The 21,386-nt window shown below is 35.1% G+C and overlaps 2 protein-coding genes across 4 annotated transcripts in view; one reads left to right on the plus strand and one right to left on the minus strand.

Moving 5' to 3' along the window:
* Window positions 1-16,061, plus strand: part of LOC139982807 (uncharacterized) — a 37,942-nt gene extending 21,881 nt beyond the window's left edge. For both annotated transcript variants that reach the window (XM_071995907.1, XM_071995908.1), the window contains one exon: window positions 2,484-16,061. In XM_071995907.1, coding sequence (XP_071852008.1) covers window positions 3,634-9,900 — 6,267 coding nt within the window. In that variant the 5' untranslated portion in view covers window positions 2,484-3,633 and the 3' untranslated portion in view covers window positions 9,901-16,061. The remainder of the gene's footprint in view (window positions 1-2,483) is intronic.
* A 62-nt stretch (window positions 16,062-16,123) lies between these two features.
* Window positions 16,124-20,420, minus strand: LOC139982808 (peroxisomal membrane protein 4-like). Of its 2 annotated transcripts, none has more exons than XM_071995909.1 (4): window positions 20,271-20,420; window positions 18,649-18,711; window positions 17,875-18,073; window positions 16,124-16,525 (listed from the first exon to the last, which is right to left on the minus strand). In XM_071995909.1, the coding sequence occupies exons 1-4, from the start codon at window positions 20,369-20,371 to the stop codon at window positions 16,265-16,267; spliced, it is 624 nt and encodes a 207-aa protein (XP_071852010.1). In that variant the 5' UTR covers window positions 20,372-20,420; the 3' UTR covers window positions 16,124-16,264. The 2 variants fall into 2 exon arrangements, with proteins under 2 accessions (XP_071852010.1, XP_071852011.1); XM_071995910.1 differs by lacking the exon at window positions 20,271-20,420 and adding an exon at window positions 20,151-20,169.
* Between the last annotated feature and the right edge of the window lie 966 nt (window positions 20,421-21,386).

Below are 21,386 nucleotides of genomic sequence, written 5' to 3' on the forward strand. Positions count from 1 at the left end.
GTACGATTTTCAAATGTAATTTTCTCATTTCATATATATCAAATATGGTAAAGTGTTGTTTTGTATTTTCCGGGTAATCCATCATGAATATGAACGAAATGAACTAACCTGTTCCATGGATAAAAGTAAAAATTCCCCGACTGAAAAACACTATTCCCAGGCGAGGCAGGAAACCCAGTGTGCAAGCAAAGAACCTCAAAATGCAAAACTTGAATCTCCTTCATACTTTAGATATATATATCCCTCATAGCAGTAGTGTGTACATGATGTCAAGTTCAAAATTTCCCAGGCTGAATTAAGTAGGGGGCAGAATGTTTATGAAAATGCCAGAGGCTAATCGAATATTTAATAAAGAATGGGAAGTACCCCTGGGTCATTAAAGCTAACTCACTTATATTTTCTGGGTTTTATTACGGAATGGCAACTGGAAAAGCATGCAAATAACTTACTTAACCCAGTTAGACAATAAATGGAAAAAACGTCGCTGAAAGTATCGATCAAATATAACTCTCGTTCAACCACTTTCTTTCACCAATTCTAATTGTTAAAGTAAAAACTACTTTGACACTTAACTTAAGCTTAGATACAGGATTCGTTATATAATTTAAAGCACCTTATTAAGTACCATGGTAGGGAGTGGTCTGTATATCGTCTGGTAGCGACTTGGGAAGGCTTGAGATCCTTGCGAGACGAATTTCGACGAATTTAAGCTTATTTTCAAATTGATGCTGGCGAACCACACTCACTGTGTTCAACTAGTTTGATTTATATGAATATGCGTAATGTCTATTAACACTGGAAAGCAGTAGAAATGAGACTTGATCTGAACAATTACAATGTAGGCTAGGTCGCAGTACAATATTTTTACAACGGGGCAAATAGGCTATCTATTCGGGACTTCTGAGAACAGGAAAATCATCGAGGTGTTAATACAATAGATGACTACATAACCAGCATTCCGCAAGCCTCTAGTGTGACCGTATTCTTGGTCAAATTAGTGTTACTGCGGAGACCTAACTTTAGCTAGCCTATAGTTTCAAAATGTACAACAATAACAACAGTTGCGCAATCGAAGTTTTCGAACACAGTGGTAAAAACGTAACTCATATTCTTCCTTCCCTTATATATCAATGACGGGAGTAATAACCATTTTGTACTTAGAAACAAATAAAATAAATTCGGAAGTAATATATATAATAATATATATATTATGATATATGATGATATATAAAACAAGTAGAGAAGTTTAAGCAACGAATAATCACATCATATTTCTACTTGTTCTAGTCAGTTTAATGAAAATGTAATTCTACCGTAGTGAGTTTTAGCTCTGCCAATGTTTAATCTTGGGAGTAGGTACATTCATTTATCCGAACCAGTCGAGAAATGAATTACATGAATATAGTATACTTTACTGCAATTCCTAAAATCTGCCAGTGATCGCAGGTGTTAGAATATGGTACATATCCACCACTGCTACGAAGGTTAGGTGTGCAGCTGTAGTCGTGTTCCAATTCTTCCCCTGCTAATTGCAAGATATCCCCGCACCGAATTTTCATTCACCTCGACTTACGATCGAAGTTTGGGGACATAGGCCTCCCGCTCCCCCTGTGCATACTACTAACACATAGTTAGTAAACGATTTTAAAATTACTGTGAAGATCAAAGGACGTTTGATGTCACTGAACTCCGAGTTGAAAACATTTGCAATGTAAACCTTTAGCTTAATTATTGACAAGTACAGTAAATCTACATAAATACAAGGACCTCAAATATTACTTGTGAGTAATGTTCAACACACTAGAAGAAAATGTAACGTGTTTCATTTTTTCATCACCTTTTCATTTTGTGATACGTGGTATTTTTCATCTGAAGTTTTTACTTCCATTTGATATTGACACAATAATAATTTACCTATTATTTGATGATACATTTATAACGATAAGAAATTTGACTTTGAAGTCCAACAGAGGGCAGAACTTCCAATACTCTAGTGTGTGGCACCACCTCACTAAGTACAATAATATTTTGTTTACAGTTAATATTACATGTACCTATATTAGTATATAAATTTAAGAAATTTCAAGTGGTTGCCCCAAGATGACCAGCTCACCCATTTTTCGTTGTCCTGCAATGGAAAGTAAACTGATTCGAGAACTCACTAAATCCTGTGACCTTCTTGTTCATTTCTTATTGGGAGCGACAATTTCTTTTGAGGACAGACAATTACTGTGAAGTACGAAAAGTGCACGCATATGTCATCCACTCACCAAAATATACATTGACCTTCAGTTGATGGAAAATTCCTGTATGATGTGTAGTATACATGTGTCAACTGTCAATCTTATAATGCATTATACGATCTAGGTTTGGAACAACTAAACATAATAAAACAGCTACAACTTGAATTTATTGCTTAAAACATTACTTTTAAAATTGTTCAACATAAAAGACAATATTGTTATACTTTTTCTATCTATCAGAAATGGATCCGACAAATAGTGCACACTGAAACAGTGAATCCACAACACAAGTTCTCAAAAGCAAACAGAGGAACTCCAGGAATGCATAACCGACCATCTGCAGGAGGAAACGCCTGATGGGAATCTTTCTTATGAATAATAACTACCGAGTTAAGTCTGCAGTGTCGATAACCTAGTCGGGTGTACTACACAGGTTTCCAATCAACATCATGAGTTTAAACACGACCAATATCTAGAAGAGAACAGCCCTAGGCTGCATTCCTCCTGGGACAAACACTCGCCAACTGTTGATGACGCAGCTTCAAGACTGAGTATGATGGCGATAAATACACCTGAATCCAGTTGGGTAGAGTTTTCTGAAGATCGTACATCTCACTTTGCATCCAGGCAGCAGATCAGAATGTTCAACTCCATGTACAGCTCACTGATACTATTGATCAGTTAAAACATTAACAATATTGAGAACCAGAGTATAGTCAGTGTAGTAAAAAGCTTCAATTTGGACAATGACATACCGTTACCATTTACAGGAACTGTTTGATTGATAAGACTGTCATTCTCGTGATGGACACTATTGACACAGTGCAGGACTTAAGAAACACGATCCAAACAAATGCACACATACCTAGAGGGGAGCAGTCTTCTGTTCAATGATGAGTGCTTACGAGAAGACAAATTACTTTCAGAATACGATATCCCAAATGATAGCAACTAACAGTGTGTGCTAGTAAAGACGGATGGTGTGCAAATTTTTGTCGACACATTGATGGATAAGATTGTTGTTCTTAATATTCAACCAAACGAAACCATAGAGATGCTCAGATTAAAACTTCAAGGTATATTGGGAACTTCTCCGAAGCCATGCTTTTTTTCTACCAGAACAGCCAACTAGAGAATGATGAACTTTAGCAGACTGTAACATTGTCAACAAGTCGGTCATTGTTGCTTACAGTTTGCAGCTCATTGTGAGCAAAAGTTCTGGTGCAGTAATTTCTCTTTATGCTGAACCTTCAGATACTATTAGAAGTGTGAAATGGAGAATTAAAAAAAAAAGGAAATTCCCATTGAGGGACAGAGGCTTGATTTTGAAGGTGTGGAGTTACATGATGTAAGAACACTTTCTCACTACCATGTGCTGACACGGATCACGATGCATCTTAGTTTACGGTGTTGTGAAATGGAAATTTTTGTGAAAACATTGGTTGATAGAACAATAAAGCTCAAAGTTGAGCCTTCAGATACTATTGAAAATGTAAAATCTAAGATTCAAGACAAAGAAGGGATTCCTCCTGATCAACAGCGGCTTATCTTTGCAGGTAAACAGTTAGAAGATGACAAAACACTTTCTAATTACAAGTTTTGGAATAAGAGCATTTTTCATCTGGTGTTACGGCATAGAAAGGGCATGCAAATTGTAGTCAAAACACTTACTGGTAAAACAATATCTCTGGAAGTTGAACCGTCAGATACCATTGAAAACGTAAAATCTAAGATTCAAGACAAAGAAGGAATTCCTCCTGATCAACAGCGGCTGATCTTTGCAGGTAAACAGTTAGAAGATGACAGAACACTTTCTGATTACAATATTTGTAAAGAGAACACTGTTCATTTAGTGTTACGGCTCAAAGGAGGTATGCAAATTTTAGTGAAAACACTTACTGGTAAAAAAATATATCTGGAAGTTGAACGGTCAGATACTATTGAAAACGTAAAATCTAAGATCCAAGAAAATAAAGGAATTCCTCTTGATCAACAGCTGCTTACAGTTGCAGGTAAACAGTTAGAAGATAGAAGAACACTTTCTGATTACAATATTTCGAATAAAAGCACTATTCATTTGGATTTACGGCTCAGACGATCTATGCAAATTTTAGTGAAAACACTTACTGGTCAAACAATATCTCTGGAAGTTGAACCGTCAGATACCATTGAAAACGTAAAATCTAAGATTCAAGACAAAAAAGGAATTCCTCCTGATCAACAGCGGCTGATCTTTGCAGGTAAACAGTTAGAAGATGACAGAACACTTTCTGATTACAATATTTGTAAAGAGAGCACTGTTCATTTAGTGTTACGGCTCAAAGGAGGTATGCAAATTTTAGTGAAAACACTTACTGGTAAAAAAATATATCTGGAAGTTGAACCGTCAGACACCATTGAAAACGTAAAATCTAAGATCCAAGAAAAAGAAGGAATTCCTCCTGATCAACAGCTGCTTACAGTTGCAGGTAAACAGTTAGAACATGGAATGACACTTTCTGATTACAATATTTCGAATAAAAGCACTATTCATTTAGATTTACGGCTCAGACGATCTATGCAAATTTTAGTGAAAACACTTACTGGTCAAACAATATCTCTGGAAGTTGAACCGTCAGATACCATTGAAAACGTAAAATCTAAGATTCAAGACAAAAAAGGAATTCCTCCTGATCAACAGCGGCTGATCTTTGCAGGTAAACAGTTAGAAGATGACAGAACACTTTCTGATTACAATATTTGTAAAGAGAGCACTGTTCATTTAGTGTTACGGCTCAAAGGAGGTATGCAAATTTTAGTGAAAACACTTACTGGTAAATACATATATCTGGAAGTTGAACGGTCAGACACCATTGAAAACGTAAAATCTAAGATCCAAGAAAAAGAAGGAATTCCTCCTGATCAACAGCTGCTTACAGTTGCAGGTAAACAGTTAGAAGATGACAGGACACTTTCTAATTACAATATTTCGAATAAGAGCACTGTTCATTTGGTGTTACAGCCCAGAGGATCTATGCAAATTTTAGTGAAAACACTTACTGGTAAAACAATATCTCTGGAAGTTGAACCGTCAGATACTATTGAAAACGTTAAATCTAAGATTCAAGACAAAGAAGGAATTCCTCCTGATCAACAGCGACTTTTCTTTGCAGGTAAACAATTACAAGATGCAAAAACACTTTCAAATTACAAGGTTTGGAATAAGAGCCTTTTTCATCTGGTGTTACGGCATAGAAGGGGAATGCAAATTGAAGTCAAAACACTTACTGGTAAAACAATATCTCTGGAAGTTGAACCGTCAGATACCATTGAAAACGTAAAATCTAAGATTCAAGACAAAGAAGGAATTCCTACGGATCAACAGCGGCTTATCTTTGCAGGTAAACAGTTAGAAGATGACAGAACACTTTCTGATTACAATATTTGTAAGGAGAGCACTGTTCATTTAGTGTTACGGCTCAAAGGAGGTATGCAAATTTTAGTGAAAACACTTAATGGTAAAAAAAAATATCTGGAAGTTGAAACGTCAGATACCATTGAAAACGTAAAATCTACGATCCAAGACAAAGAAGGAATTCCTCCTGATCAACAGCTGCTTACAGTTGCAGGTAAACAGTTAGAAGATGGAATGACACTTTCTGATTACAATATTTCGAATAAAAGCACTATTCATTTGGATTTACGGCCCAGACGATCTATGCAAATTTTAGTGAAAAGACTTACTGGTCAAACGATATCTCTGGAAGTTGAACCATCAGATACCATTGAAAACGTAAAATCTAAGATTCAAGACAAAGAAGGAATTCCCCCTAATCAACAGCTTCTTAAATTTGCAGGTAAACAGTTAGAACATGGAAGAACACTTTCTGATTACAATATTTCGAATAAGAGCACTGTTCATTTGGTGTTACAGCCCAGAGGATCTATGCAATTTTTTGTGAAAACGCTTACTGGTCAAACAATATCTCTGGAAGTTGAACCGTCAGATACCATTGAGAACGTAAAATCTAAGATTCAAGACGAAGAAGGAATTCCTACGGATCAACAGCGGCTTATCTTTGCAGGTAAACAGTTAGAAGATGAAAGAGAACTTTCGAATTACAAGGTTTGGAATAAGAGCATTGTTCATCTGGTGTTACGGCATAGAAGGGGAATGCAAATTGAAGTCAAAACACTTACTGGTAAAACAATATCTCTGGAAGTTGAACCATCAGATACCATTGAAAACGTAAAATCTAAGATTCAAGACAAAGAAGGAATTCATCCTGATCAACAGCGGCTTATCTTTGCAGGTAGACAGTTAGAAGATGACAGGACACTTTCTAATTACAATATTTGTAAGGAGAGCACTGTTCATCTGGTGTTACGGCTCAGAGGATCTATGCAAATTTTAGTGAAAATATCTACTGGTAAAACAATATCTCTGGAAGTTGAACATTCAGATACCATTGAAAACGTAAAATCTAAGATTCAAGACAAAGAAGGAATTTCTCCTGATCAACAGCGGCTTATCTTTGCAGGTAAACAGTTAGAAGATGACAGAACACTTTCTAATTACAATATTTTGAATAAGAGCACTGTTAATTTGGTGTTATGGCTCAGTGGATCTATGCAAATTTTAATGAAAACACTTACTGGTAAAACAATATCTCTGGAAGTTGAACCTTCAGATACCATTGAAAACGTAAAATCTAAGATTCAAAACAAAGAAGGAATTCCTACGGATCAACAGCGGCTTATCTTTGCAGGTAAACAGTTAGAAGATGAAAGAACACTTTCTAATTACAATATTTTTGAGGAGAGTACTGTTCAGCTGATGTTACAGCTCAAAAGATCTATGCACAATTCAGTCAAAAGACGTACTGGTAAAACAATATCTCTGGAAGTTGAATTGCCAAATACCATCGAATACGTAAAAGCTATGACTCAAAACAAAGAAAGAAATCCTCCCGATCAACAGCGGCTTATCTTTGCAGGTAGACAGTTAGAATATGGCAGAACACTTTCTAATTACAATATTTGTAAGGAGAGCACTGCTCAGTTGGTGTTACGGTTCAGAGGATCTATGCAAATTTTAGTGAAAACACTTACTGGTAAAACACTGTCTCTGGAAGTTGAACCGCCATATACCATTGAAAACGTAAAAGCTAGAATTCAAGACAAAGAAGGAATTTCTCCTGATCAACAGCGGCTTATCTTTGCAGGTAAACAGTTAGAAGATGAAAGAACACTTTCTAATTACAATATTTGTAAGAAGAGCACTGTTAATTTGGTGTTACGTCTCAAGGGAGGTATGCAAATTTTTGCGAAAACATCTACTGGTAGAGCAATCACTCTAGAAGTTGAACCATCGCATACCATTAAAAACGTAAAATCTAAGATTCATGACAAGGAAGGAATTCTTCCCGATCAACAACGGCTTATCTTTAAAGGTCGTCAGCTGTTCGAAGATGGAACAACACTTTCTGACTATAATGTTCAGAAGGAAAGCACTCTGCATCTTGTCTTACGACTACCTGGTATTGAGAAGTTGTGCATATTTGTACATATTATGTCGAGTAGAACAGTGAAACTAAGAGTTAATGCTCATGAAACCATTAGCAAAGTAAAATCTAAACTTCAAGACCAAGTCGGTATTACCCCAGATTTTAGTCAGCTTACATTTGCAGGCAAGACACTGTGTGATGAACAGACCCTTCTGTATTATGCAATAGAAGATCAAGTAACCCTGCTGTTGGTGCCATGTTCTTGTGACGTGACTCATATATATGTAAAACCTGAATCTGGTAGGTCAATAAAACTTCGATATGCACCACAAGATACAATTGGGACATTCAAGAAAAAAGTGCAGGAAATACTATTTTTACCACTTAACCATCATTATATAACATTTAATAACAAGCAATTAGAAGAAGGGAATACATTCTCCGACTACCAGATTCAAGGCGGATCAACTCTCTATCTTTACCATCAAGGGACAATTCCAGTGATTGTAGCTCACCCAGGAAACGACACTCTAATTGTACATTGTCGAAGTCGTGACACTGTAGAAATCTTCAAACGGAAACTACTTTCCCAGCAGTATTGTCTAAATCTTTCCGGTATCGAGCTTCAAAACGATAAATCAATATCTTTCTACAACATTCAGGCTAATACTATTCTTCGGCTAGAGGATACAACTAACTTAAACAACAATGCTACTCATGCCGTCACTTTAGGTCAATACGAAGAAACAACAGTATGTCGTGGCACCAAGCGGGATTTTTCTGAATGTGCGAATGTTAGTACGATCCAAACCCTTAATGAGGCTAAATACTACAATTCCAATAGAAACGATGGATACATCGTTGAAGTAAATTTTGGCATTAGAAATAAAATCTTTAAATTTCCACTAACCGACGTTGAAAACTTAAGAAAGTTGAAAGAGAAGGTCTATGCAGTGGAAGGAGATGTGCATCCTGACCAACAACGGATATACGGAAGAGGTACTGAATTGATGGATGCAGAAGAGCTTGTATCATCACATGTCCATGATGGTAAATGTATCCTAGATCTATATTTACGCAAGTCTAAAGAAATTTCAGTTCTGGTAATTGGTATGCATGGCATACGACACGAGGTTATTGTAGATATCTTTAGTACAATTGAACAACTAAAGAAACATCTTTACTGGAAGAGATATTACTGTTTGGAAGGAAAGGTGTTGATGTTTAATGACAGACATCTCGACGATGCCGCTACCTTTTCAAATTACAACATAGACGACAAGTCTGTACTTTATGCACTTGAAATACCAGAGAATCACATGAATATCAAAATTCGAATATCCACAAGGGATGTTACTTCTGTATTTCTAAGCAAGTCAGAAACGATTAAAACCTTAAAATTGCTGATTAGACAACAAACATTCATCCCCGTCGATCAGCAGGAACTTACGTTACATGGCACAGTGCTTGAAGACAACAAAACATTGTTAGAATATTTCCAAGAGGACGGTCAAATATTGACACTCTCACTAATCCATCACATACGCATATCACTAACTGTTTGTATTAATATGCTCAAAAGTAGTGACTACGTGGTTCAATCAGTAAACCTTCTAGGATCTGATACAATCGAAATGTTAACACAGATCATTTGCCAAAGGGTATTTATTCTACCAAAACAACAACAGTTGAAGAAAAATGGTCAGATACTTGAACATAGCAAGACCTTGTCAAAGTCTAACTTAACAAACGGAGATATTATTTTCGTAGACATCTTACCACTCTTTAAGATCACAATTAACCCAGGTGTGGGACATAAGCCAGTCACAGTTGAGGTTCTGCCGAGCGATACTATCAGTGAAGTGAAGGATCAGTTACAAAAAGAGAGTAGGCTTTCAATGTCTAATCGATGCCTACTACATGAAGGAGCTGTTCTGGAGGAACACAAGTCAGTCGACGATTACGACATTAAAGACGGTTCAATTCTGTTCCTTTCCCAGAGACCACCAGAACTTGTTACATTAACTTTCCAGAGGACTTCAGGGGAAGTAAGTGAACTGAAATTTAATCCTCGTGATCCTGACTCAGTTCATTCTACAATACAAAATATCATCAAAGGTGAAAATGAGTCAGCTTCTAAAAGCCAAGTGTATGAGTGTAAACAGTTTTAGCCCATAATATGACAGATATCGCGCTACATATTTAACTCACAGATGTTGTCACAAACAGATGTTTTAAATGAATAATTCTCTACTTAATATAAGGTGAAAGGAATTACTGCAAGTAAATGTGTGAATATTTCTATAAAGTTGGCCCCACATTATGTGACATCAGTGATTTTAATAAAGAGCAGATTTTTTTACTTTATCAAACTATTCTATGTCATCATTAAATTAATCAGATCCAAAACAATGTGCGGCTTTAAGTCAATGGAATAATTTAAGTGCATTTCAGGAAAGTAACGTCAACCTTGAGTTAAGATGTTACCTTTTATTAACTTATTAAGTTCTTGTTGGTGTTTCGTGGGAAGTATTTAGGGTATAAAATCATTTTCAGTACATTGCAATTTTAGTGACAGCTTTTTCATACAGTGTTGTGCACTATTTCAAATTACATGTAACCTGCAGATGTCCAGTGAAGACCTACAATAGATGTTGCTGATGCATTGTAATATTCAGACAATTATCAATGTATATTTGTTATCATTTCTTGGGAAGTATTTTAGTGTATAACATCATTTTCTGTACATTGTCATTTTAGTGACAGCTTTTTCATACAACGTTGTGTACTAATACAAGGTACCTATAACCTGGTGATGTCCAGTAGGGACCTAGAGTGGATGTTGCTGGTGCATTGTAATATTTAGTCAACTAATATTGTATATTTGTAATGATTTCGTGGAAAGTATTTTAGTGTATAATTTTCTGTACATTGTCATTTTTAGTGAAAGCTTTTCATACAATGTTGTTTTTTTTTAGTGACACCTTTTTTCATACAACGTTATGTACAATTACAAGGTACATGTAACATTTTGATGTCCAGTAGAGACTTACAATGGATGTTGCTAATGCATTGTCATTTTTAGTCGATTACTATTGTATATTTGTTATAATTTCGTGGGAAATATTTTAGTGTATAATTTCCTGTACATTGTCATTTTAGTGACAGCTTTTTCATACAAAGTTGTGTACTATTACAATGAACAGGTAGCATTTTGATGTCCAGTAGAGACCTTCAATGAATGTTGCTAATGCATTGTCATTTTTAGTCAATTGATATTGTATATTTGTTATCATTTCGTGGGCAGTATTTTAGTGTATATCATAATTGTCTGTGCACTGTCATTTTAGTGACAGCTTTTTCATACAACGTTGTGTACTATTACAAGGTACATGTAACCTATTGATGTCCAGTAGAGACCTACAATGGAATTTGCTGATGCATTGTTATATTTAGTCAATTAATATTGTATATTTGTAATCATTTCGTGGAAAGTATTTTAGTGTACAATTTTCTGTCGATTGTCATTTTGGTGACAGCTTTTTCATCCAGTGTTGTGTACTTTTACAAGGTACATATTACCTGTTGATTTTTAGTCGAGACCTACAATGAAAGTTGTTGATGCATTTTCTTAGTTAGTCAATTAACATTGTATATTTGTAATAGTTTCGTGGAAAGTATTTTAGGGTATAATATAATTTTCTGTTCATTGTCATAATAGTAACATGTACATATAGATGCCCAGTAGAGACCTAAAGTGGATGTTGATGATACATTTTCATTTTTAGTCAATAAACATTGTAAATTTGTAATAGTTTCGTGGAAAGTATTTTAGGGTATAATATAATTTTCTGTACATTGTCATATTAGTGACATGTACACGTTGATGCCCAGTAGACACCTAAAGTGGATATTGCTGATTAATTTTCATTTTTAGTCAATAAACATTGTATTTTTCATTTCAGTATTTCAGTGTATATCATAATTGTCTGTGCATTATCATTTTAGTGACAGCTTTTTTTATACAACGTTATGTACCATTACAAGGTACATGTAACCTGTTGATGTCCAGTAGAGACCTAGAATGGATTTGCTGATGAATTGTCATTTTCAATTTATATTGTATATTTGTAATAATTTCGTGGGAAGTATTTTAGTGTATAATTTCCTGTACATTGTCATTTTAGTGACAGCTTTTTCATACAATGTTGTGTTTTTTAGCGACAGCTTTTTTCATACAACGTTCTGTACTATGACAATGAACATGTAACATGTTGATGTCCAGTTGAGAACTTCAATGGATGTTGCTAATGCATTGTCATTTTTAGTCAATTGATATTGTGTATTTGTTATCATTTTCAGTAGAGACCTAGAATGGATTTTGATGATGAATTGTCATTTTTATTCAATTTATATTGTATATTTGTAATAATTTCGTGGGAAGTATTTTAGTGTATAATTTCCTGTACATTGTCATTTTAGTGACAGCTTTTTCATACAATGTTGTGTTTTTTAGCGACAGCTTTTTTCATACAACGTTGTGTACTATGACAATGAACATGTAACATGTTGATGTCCAGTTGAGAACTTCAATGGATGTTGCTTATGCATTGTCATTTTTAGTCAATTGATATTGTATATTTGTTATCATTTTCAGTACAGACCTAGAATGGATTTTGATGATGAATTGTCATTTTTATTCAATTTATATTGTATATTTGTAATAATTTCGTGGGAAGTATTTTAGTGTATAATTTCCTGTACATTGTCATTTTAGTGACAGCTTTTTCATACAATGTTGTGTTTTTTAGTGACAGCTTTTTTCATAAAACGTTCTGTACTATGACAATGAACATGTAACATGTTGATGTCCAGTTGAGAACTTCAATGAATGTTGCTAATGCATTGTCATTTTTACTCAATTGATATTGTATATTTGTTATCATTTCGTGGGCAGTATTTTAGTGTATATCATAATTGTCTGTGCATTGTCATTTTAGTGACAGCTTTTTTCATACAACGTTGTGTACTATTACAAGGTACATGTAACCTATTGATGTCCAGTAGAGACCTACAATGGAATTTGCTGATGCATTGTTATATTTAGTCAATTAACATCGTATATTTGTAATAATTTCGTGGAAAGTACTTTAGTGTACAATTTTCTGTCGATTGTCATTTTGGTGACAGCTTTTTCATCCAACGTTGTGTACTTTAACAAGGTACCTGTAACCTGTTGACTTTTAGTAGAGACCTACAATCAAAGTTGTTGATGCATTTTCTTAGTTAGTCAATTAACATTGTATATTTGTATAAATTTCGTGGAAAGTATTTTAAGGTATCATATATTTTTCTGTTCATTGTCTTATTAGTGACAGCTTTTTCATATAAAGTTGTGTATTATTACAAGGCACATGTTACATGTTGATGCCCAGTATAGACCTAAAATGGATGTTGCTGATACATTTTCATTTTTAGTCAATAAACATTGTATATTTGTTATCATTTCGTGGGAAGTATTTTAGTGTATATCATAATTGTCTGTACATTATCATTTTAGTGACAGCTTTTTCATACAGCTTAATATTCTATTAAAAGGTACATGTAACCTGTTGATGTCCAGTAGAGACCTACAATGGATTTTGCTGATGCATTATAATATTTACTCAATTAAAATTGAATATTTGTAATAATTTTGTGGGAAGTATTTTAGTGTACAATTTTCTGTCGATTGTCATTTTGGTGACAGCTTTTTCATCCAACGTTGTGTACTTTTACAAGTTACATGTAACATGTTGATGTTTAGTAGAGACCTACAATGAAAGTTGTTGATGCATTTCTTAGTTAGTCAATTAACATTGTATATTTGTAATAATTTCGTGGCAAGTATTTTGGGGTATAATGTAATTTTCTATTCATTGTCATTTGTGACAGCTTTTTTATACAAAGTTGTGTATTATTACAAGACACGTGTTACATGTAGATGCCCAGTAGAGACCTAAAATAGATGTTGCTGATACATTTTCATTTTAGTTTATTAACATTGTATATTTGTAATCATTTCGTGGAAAGTATTTCAGTGTAAAATATAATTGTCTGTACATTGTCATTTAAGTGTTTTAGTGACAGCCTTTTCATACAACGGTGTGTACTATTACAAGGAACAGGTAACCTGTTGATACTCAGTAGACACCTACAATGAATGTTGCTAGTGTGTTTTCAGTTTTAGTCAATTAACAATGTCTATTTGTAATAATTTCGTGGGAAGTATTTTAGGGTAAAATATAATTTTCTGTACATATTTGTGATTGAATCTTTAGAGCAAAGTGTTAATAAAGAATTATATTTGTAGGGGTAAGTTCTCGGTCTAGGCTAGTAGGAATGAAGGTGGTGATTACTTCGAAATATCTTTTCTGTGTGATGGAATGTTTGGATCAAGGTGTTGATTGATTTTTATATTTATAGGGGTATGTGTATTTTAAACCATTCAATAGGCCGAATCATATTCTATCACAGTAATCTACCTTGATTGTTCACATTTAGTTTCTACTCCACAGAGATTGTGTTCAGATCTAGATTTGTTCTCGAATGTAAAGATGTCATAATTATGTTTTATCTACAATGAGTTGTATAATTTCACTTAAATTTTAAATCAATATTCAACACTAATTTCAGAGGGTGGTATGTATAATGAGAAAGTGCGTGTAGCCAGGGGTGACCTGTCATTATGTGAGGTCAGGTGTCATAGGTTTACCAGGTCATTCTAGACACAATTTAGCATCACAGCTTTAGTTTTACCGAGACAGGCAAGTGGAGGCGAAGAAAAACAGTAAATAGACTTCTTCTTTACCCTCCATCATGCACAACCAATGAACACAAGTTAAAGGGGTGTTCCTCTGTCAGAAATTGTAAACTGATCTTGAAGAAAAGAAATGTTTCACACTGCTGGAAGAAAACCCATCTCAGTATCTTGCCACTTACTCCAGACATGGTTGATTGAATTAAACCAATTCTGACTGAGGCAATATTCCCTCACTCTAGGAAAAGGATCACAGAAGGTGGGTACTGATGTCATCTGGAAAGATTTTCTTCAAAGGATTTACTTGGATATAGTCTTTTCTTTTTAATTGACCACCAGAATATGCCTATAAAGAATCCAAGTGTAACAGCAACCTTATGACAAATGTAGTTAATAAACCAGCAACATTTCTAATCATTTACAAGCTAATATATTTCATATCGTTACATTACATTTTATAACATCCTTATACTGTACGTACATATTTGTTAATTTGTTGACATAATTCTTTTGTTATTTACATTCCATACATAGTTGTAGAATTAGTCCACATATGTTCCAAGACAACAACATATCCGAAAGCAACTTTTTGCATTGCTCTCAGCTTTGATAGATTATTGAGAGTTAAAAGTTTCAAAGTTATGCATCATCTCAACTAATGAAAAAACATTAAAAAATCATATCTTACTTGCTTTATGTATGTGATTAAATAATTATAAACATTAAAGATTGTTCAGTCAGCCTTTTTTGTAGCATTTAGCTGTGAGAGAAGAAATTTAGGTTTTGTATTCGATGTTGCATCCCAAGCTGTCCTCTAGAGAGGGAGTTCATTGCACTACATAAAATCTTCCATTAACAACCATAACTTTATCATTTGTGTACACTTTCGATTAATATCTTGATTACTGAAACCAATGACAGGTGCCGTTGATCAACAGATTGCAAATCCACAGAGATGAAACAGTATATCTATTTCAAGAGATGATTATATTTATTGATTTAATCAATATTGCACTATATTGAACTTCGAATAGAAAGCTCTGAAGTTTAAGGGGTATTTTGGATTGTGTTTATAAAGATTCAAGCCCTCTCATTCTGCACCAAATAACATAGTGAAGACAAACAATACAAATTTTTGTCCCGCTGTAACGTTAGCATAACTTGTGAACCTGACAAATGTCATATGTTAGACATCTTATCAATTCGAATCTTTTCAACTTCACAAATATCATATTTTTGGCTTGTTCATCAAGTTACGCCCAAATGCGTGACTCAATAATTTAGAATCTCTTAATAAACTTAACAAAACTCATAATATTGACATGCTGTAAAGTCTATGTGCAACCTAGCAACTTGACAATTTGATACTTTTCATAAAGATTCAACCTTAATCAAACCTCTCCAATTGACAAAATTTGTTGCATTGTCATGTTATATTGAACAAGCTTAGTCTGGGTCAAGCTCAGTCTACAACATGCCTGTCCATTTCAGAACCACCCTGGATTTGGGAGCTTATTTGGTAAAAAAAAATAATTGAAATGGAAATCGTATAAATATAGTCACTGTAATTACCTTCTGAAAGTATCAAAATAAAATTCGTTTTTCTTTCTTTTTCTTTTCTTTTTTGCCTTAAAGTCATACTGTTCTTTATAAAAAAAATCTTTGTCATGATACTCTATAATAATAAATGAGTTGAATACTGCAGATATTTTGATTTCTTTTTAACTCTCTCTTTTCTATATTGTGCCTGGCTTATTAAACACTAAAAAGTCCCAGAGGTCGTTCCAAACGTTGGAGTCCCGATAGAGATAGGTCATTGAATTCTGGAGGGATGGTTGTAATACTTCCTTGTGGTTATAAAACTGCCACATGACGATACCCCAGACAATCGAAGCAAAGATTGGAAATGGATCTGTCTTTGGTTCCTGGATGATTCCCTTTTTCACCAACAAACGAGCTGCTCCAAAGAGGATTCTCGAGAGGAGGTACATATTGATCTGTGTGTGGAATATGATGACAAATACACGAATCAATTAAAGAAAAAAAACTTCACATGGTACCATACAAAGTCTGCTCACAGTCTAACACGCCTCTATTTGGTGTTGCATGTTAGTAAATACCATACCACATGGCCTAGTCACAATCTAAATACAAACAGACTACTGACAGTAACAGATTATGTTCTCAACGCTCATGACTTTCTTTAGAAGATGATAAAATAAGAAACCTCAAAGTTCTCTTTAAAGGTTGTAAAAAAGAATTTATTTCCTGTAAAAGATTTAAAGCCAGGCACGTAGCCAGGAATTTGCCAAGGGGAGGGGCAAAATTGTAGATTCGGCATTGCAAACATAGCGCCTTCATGGTTGGCTCGAAGCGTACAAGAAAATTTTGGCTAAAAATGCCTCCCACATCGCTGGAAATGGCACTTCCCAGGCCTTGTAAGCTGCATCTTAGCATTTTCTCTTTTGCAAATACTAGCGATATCATAAAAACATTTAAAAAAAATTTAAAATATGCTCAAGGGGGGGGGCAGCTGCCCCCTTCGCCCGACCCCCTCCCTTGGCTACGCGTCTGGTCGGTCAAAATATATTACAATATGTTTACTGTACATCATATTTTATAAGGGTTTATGGGAATGAAATTAACCCAGGATGGCATAATTATTGAGCAGACAGAATTGCATCAAGTTCTTTGTATCAAGAAGTATCAAATAAATCAATCCAAGATTTTTGCACCAAAAGAAGATTGATGTCAATTTTCTACATTTAGCCAGCCAGAGACTTTCAGAAGTGTATCATGACAAAAAAAATTGAAATTAAACTGGAAATTTTTTCAAAAACTGACAATTTCAACTCTTATTTCTTTACTTGAAATAAAACTTGACCAGAGACAAAGCAGTAGTAATAAAAAAAAATATTCACAACCATCTCAAACACCTGTTTTATGTTATAATTGTTAGAGGACTAGCTGGACTTTCATTGGTATACCATTAGCTCACCAAGATGTACAACAAACAGCAAATTCTTACTTATATTTTGTTCACCAAGAATTTTGCAACAAAGTTCAAAAGGCACCATTAATCCAATAGGCTACACCATTAATAATTATCATTTGAAGTATTGTACCATACATATTTGAATAAAGGAGGAGGGAGAGGTAAGAGGGAGCTTATTCAACCTGAGCAGATAATCAACACTTCACCACTGAGTGTTTCTACTGTATAAACAGACTGTACTTTTTTACTAACACATTGGTTATAATATTACATTTCACAGGTCTTTTATACTGGAATGTCTCCATATGACAATTTTAGATGGCAAAGAGTTGGCCTGAGGGGTGAACCTACTTGGCTATTAATTTTGTTGTTCTCTCCAAAGACAAGGTAGCCACCAATAACACCAGCGATGAACGAATGGAAATGTTGTTCCTTTCCTTCCATTCTTTGAAGCATTACCATCATCGACTTGTACAAGAAAACAAACTTGGCAAGGTTTTTGCTATGCATATAGGTAGCTTTCAGAATTCCTCTGAACTTTTCCAGTGTACTGAAAACACAAAAAAAGGAATATTTAGGGTATGCCAAGGCTTCATAAAAGAAATGTTAGAAACATAATATAGATGATCAACATTATCAATTGAGTTCATATTGATTGATTGGTATACTAACAATAAAGTTGCACACAAGTTCTCCCTTGGAAGTTGTATGTTGAAAGTTTCTCAAACCTTCACTTCAAACAACCTCAAACTACCTTTGACCCACACAAAAAGTGTCTTTGAACTCACTAAAATGGCTCCTCACAATTAGAATGAAGTTAATCGAGTCTGCACTGCCATGGATGCACAACCTTGTATGACATTTGACCTCCACTTTTCAAATGATAGGGTTGTGCTTCTTACTATGGTAGATCTTCAGAATGTAACACACATGGTTTTCATGCAAGCACACAAACACACGCATCACCACTGAATAGCTTCCTATTGCCTTCTACAAAGTATCAAGAAGAGGGGAACATTTTTCATCCTAGAAAATGGTTGCAAAAGTGTTTAAAAACATTGACTCAGAAAAGATGTTGTCCCGTTAATAACCAACTCACGTGGAAAGTTTTAAAAAAGTACTTACGTTCCCCTCCCAAAAAGAAAGGTCATGACCAAGGCATGAGGAAATCTAACTTTGACTCCATATCTGAAAAGAAAGTGATAAAAGGAAATCAATCAATACAGTCAGAGCATGGAATGGCTTGAATTTAATTACAGCTGTTCCGAAGATAGAACAAAATTAGGTGTGCACCAAAAAAAGGGGTTTTAATTCTATTTGATTCCTACTGTAGATGAAAATTCCATGCTAGACAAAATTTAATCTAGGCTTGGCACACAAAAGAGAAGGAAGGTCATTGCCTGGTTGTGACCAGTGGCACAAGACCTAGAGTGTCAAAAAGGTTTCCAGTTCACTGTAGGCCTGATAGGGCGCCAGCATGCTGAAGTTATAAGGAGACGGGTAAGCAGGGATACAAAGTAAATTGGAAGGCCATCAATGGAATGATACTGGTAATTGGAAAGAACAAGAAGACTGGCAATATGCCAGTTTATTTATTTCACCTGCACTCATACACTAAACAATGTCCTGTAAGTTACTTGTACGTAACAGCATTACATGCAAGATTGAACATAGACAAGGCCAAGATCGGAATGACCATCAACTTCCCCCCCCTGCCTCACTGCCCCCCCCCACCCCTTTAATTGCAAAACAGTCAGCTTACATCCTAGAGAAGTTCAGGTACATTATATTAAAAGTTGAACACATTCCAGCCAATCAACTTTTCTCGGAAATAAATTTATTTTTTTAAACCACTGAACAAAGAGCCAACTTCAACAAAATGAAATCACTTGTATAGTACTACCTTTGTAAGGGACACTTGTACTTTGAACAATAGATTACAAATGTTTTGTTTTTCTGTAGGCCTTGATAAGTTTGATGTAAAAAAAAAAAATCTGGAAAAATTCATCTTTCATGCTTGGTGGAAAGCATCAGAAAATTTCTTGCTTATTTACTGAGATTTTGAGAAATTGATGGCACAGATTCATCATGGTCTTGTGTGACCTATCCTGCCTACTGACTGTAGTGTAGCCTTTGCCTAGGCTAGGCAGTATGCTACAGTATTTTTATCTTTCTAACTACATCAAGACATTCTTTATATAACAAAGTGGCTATTCTTACGTCTAGTCGTAACAACAATTCCTTTTTGGCTTTTGCGCATGCGCAGGTGCTATTTTTACGACCAGGGGTAACAATAATTTTCGGTTAGGGTTAGGTTTAGGGTTAGGGTTGGATTGAGGGTTAGAGTTAGCGTTACCCCTACTACATGCACAGTTGCTTTATTTACTTTGAATTTGCATGAATTCGCCCCGATGTCGTAAGAATAGTTTATAAATAATTGTTACGACTAGTCGTAAGAATAGCCACGGCCTTTATATAGACCGGGAAGGACAAACTTCGAGAAAACAACACTGAATAACATATTCCGAGTCCAACCTTTTTGTTTTCCTTTGACGATGCCTAACTTGGAATGTTATTTTCGCTCTGTACACATCCCACTAGCCTAGCCTATGCTAGGCCTTACTTACTGTGGGCTGCGCCAGTGCCGAGCCCAGCCTGAGTTTCATGGTCATTCTAACCTATTACTCAGTGTGCCCTTCGCTCAATCTAGCGATTACTTCACACCAAGCTATTCTTCTACAACTCACACTGCTCCATTTCGTAGACCTTTTAGTACCGATAGTACATCAAAATACTCTGCCGACGCCAGAATACCATTCGCAGCTTGAATCATAATGGAGGCAGCCATCTTGTTTTCACATACCTAACAGTACTTATACGGAGGCGGACAATGGTCATAATTATTATGGACAGCCTACCTGTAAGGTAACGCAATAAATCTCAAGATTTAGTAATCTCTTCCAGTAAAAAAAATCATAACGGCAAAAACCTTCTACAGCAGTTTCCTTGGTATTAATTTACCTAGGTCTAGCTAAAGTGGTGTTTGTCATTACTATAACATAAGGAAGCAGTACAAAAAGTACGGAAGCGTAGAACAGACTTCATCCGCGATGCAGATTACCCGACTAACAAAAGACAAGCCGACTTACAGTGACATTATTGACTGACAGTGTAGCCTATAACATGTAAGATTCACATATATATTCATGGGACTGATAAGTTAAAGCAACAAAGATAGGCGAATGAAACATTGTTGTATTTTAGTTAAATGGGAGCTATTTTTAAAACCCGAAACTTCCAAAGTAGCGTCCAATAACTTACTTGAGTAGAATAAAAAGAGTGGAAAATATAGTAAAGAAACCGAAAATAAGTGTAGACTGTCAACAATAAAAATGATATTGAATCACAGTTTCAAACACCTATGATATACTTGTTCCTATAGTAGGTCAGATGAAAGGACAGTAATAAGTAACTTGAATATCGTATAATAATTGTCCTTTCTGTCTGTGGGGTGTGGAAAGAAAACATGTCGATGATCGTTTTCTAAACACCCACCTTAAAGTGAAAGATCCCCCTCTTTAATTTTAAAAGAAAATAAAACTGTTAGCAAACTGCTTATCCACTAGAGAGCCTGTGTAATAGAATGTGTAAAAGTAAGTTGGCCTGACGTTTCGATCCTAGTAGGATCTTCTTCAGAGGCTAAATGACAAGTTACAGTAACAGAGGAGACAAAAACACGCACAGAAAACAGACAGGTTTATGAGCACACTAACATTTTCTATCGTAAGAGCACTCGTTGAATCCATCGAAATACCTCTGTGCCGTCAAAAGCTTGGCGCATTTAGTCCCTACCCCCCCCCCCC

The sequence above is a fragment of the Apostichopus japonicus genome, chromosome 16 (assembly GCF_037975245.1).
Source record: "Apostichopus japonicus isolate 1M-3 chromosome 16, ASM3797524v1, whole genome shotgun sequence".
Classification (NCBI taxonomy): Eukaryota; Metazoa; Echinodermata; class Holothuroidea; order Aspidochirotida; family Stichopodidae; genus Apostichopus; species Apostichopus japonicus.

Excerpts from the sequence above, each read along its gene's own strand:
- LOC139982808 (XM_071995909.1), bottom strand. The coding sequence starts at position 20,371 with ATGGCTGCCTCCATTATGATTCAAGCTGCGAATGGTATTCTGGCGTCG. Across the intron at positions 18,712-20,270 it reads GGTCTACGAAATGGAGCAGT|ATATGGAGTCAAAGTTAGAT; the intron begins GTGAGTTGTAGA and ends CTTTCTTTTCAG. Across the intron at positions 18,074-18,648 it reads TTTCTTTTTGGGAGGGGAAC|TACACTGGAAAAGTTCAGAG; the intron begins GTAAGTACTTTT and ends TTGTGTTTTCAG.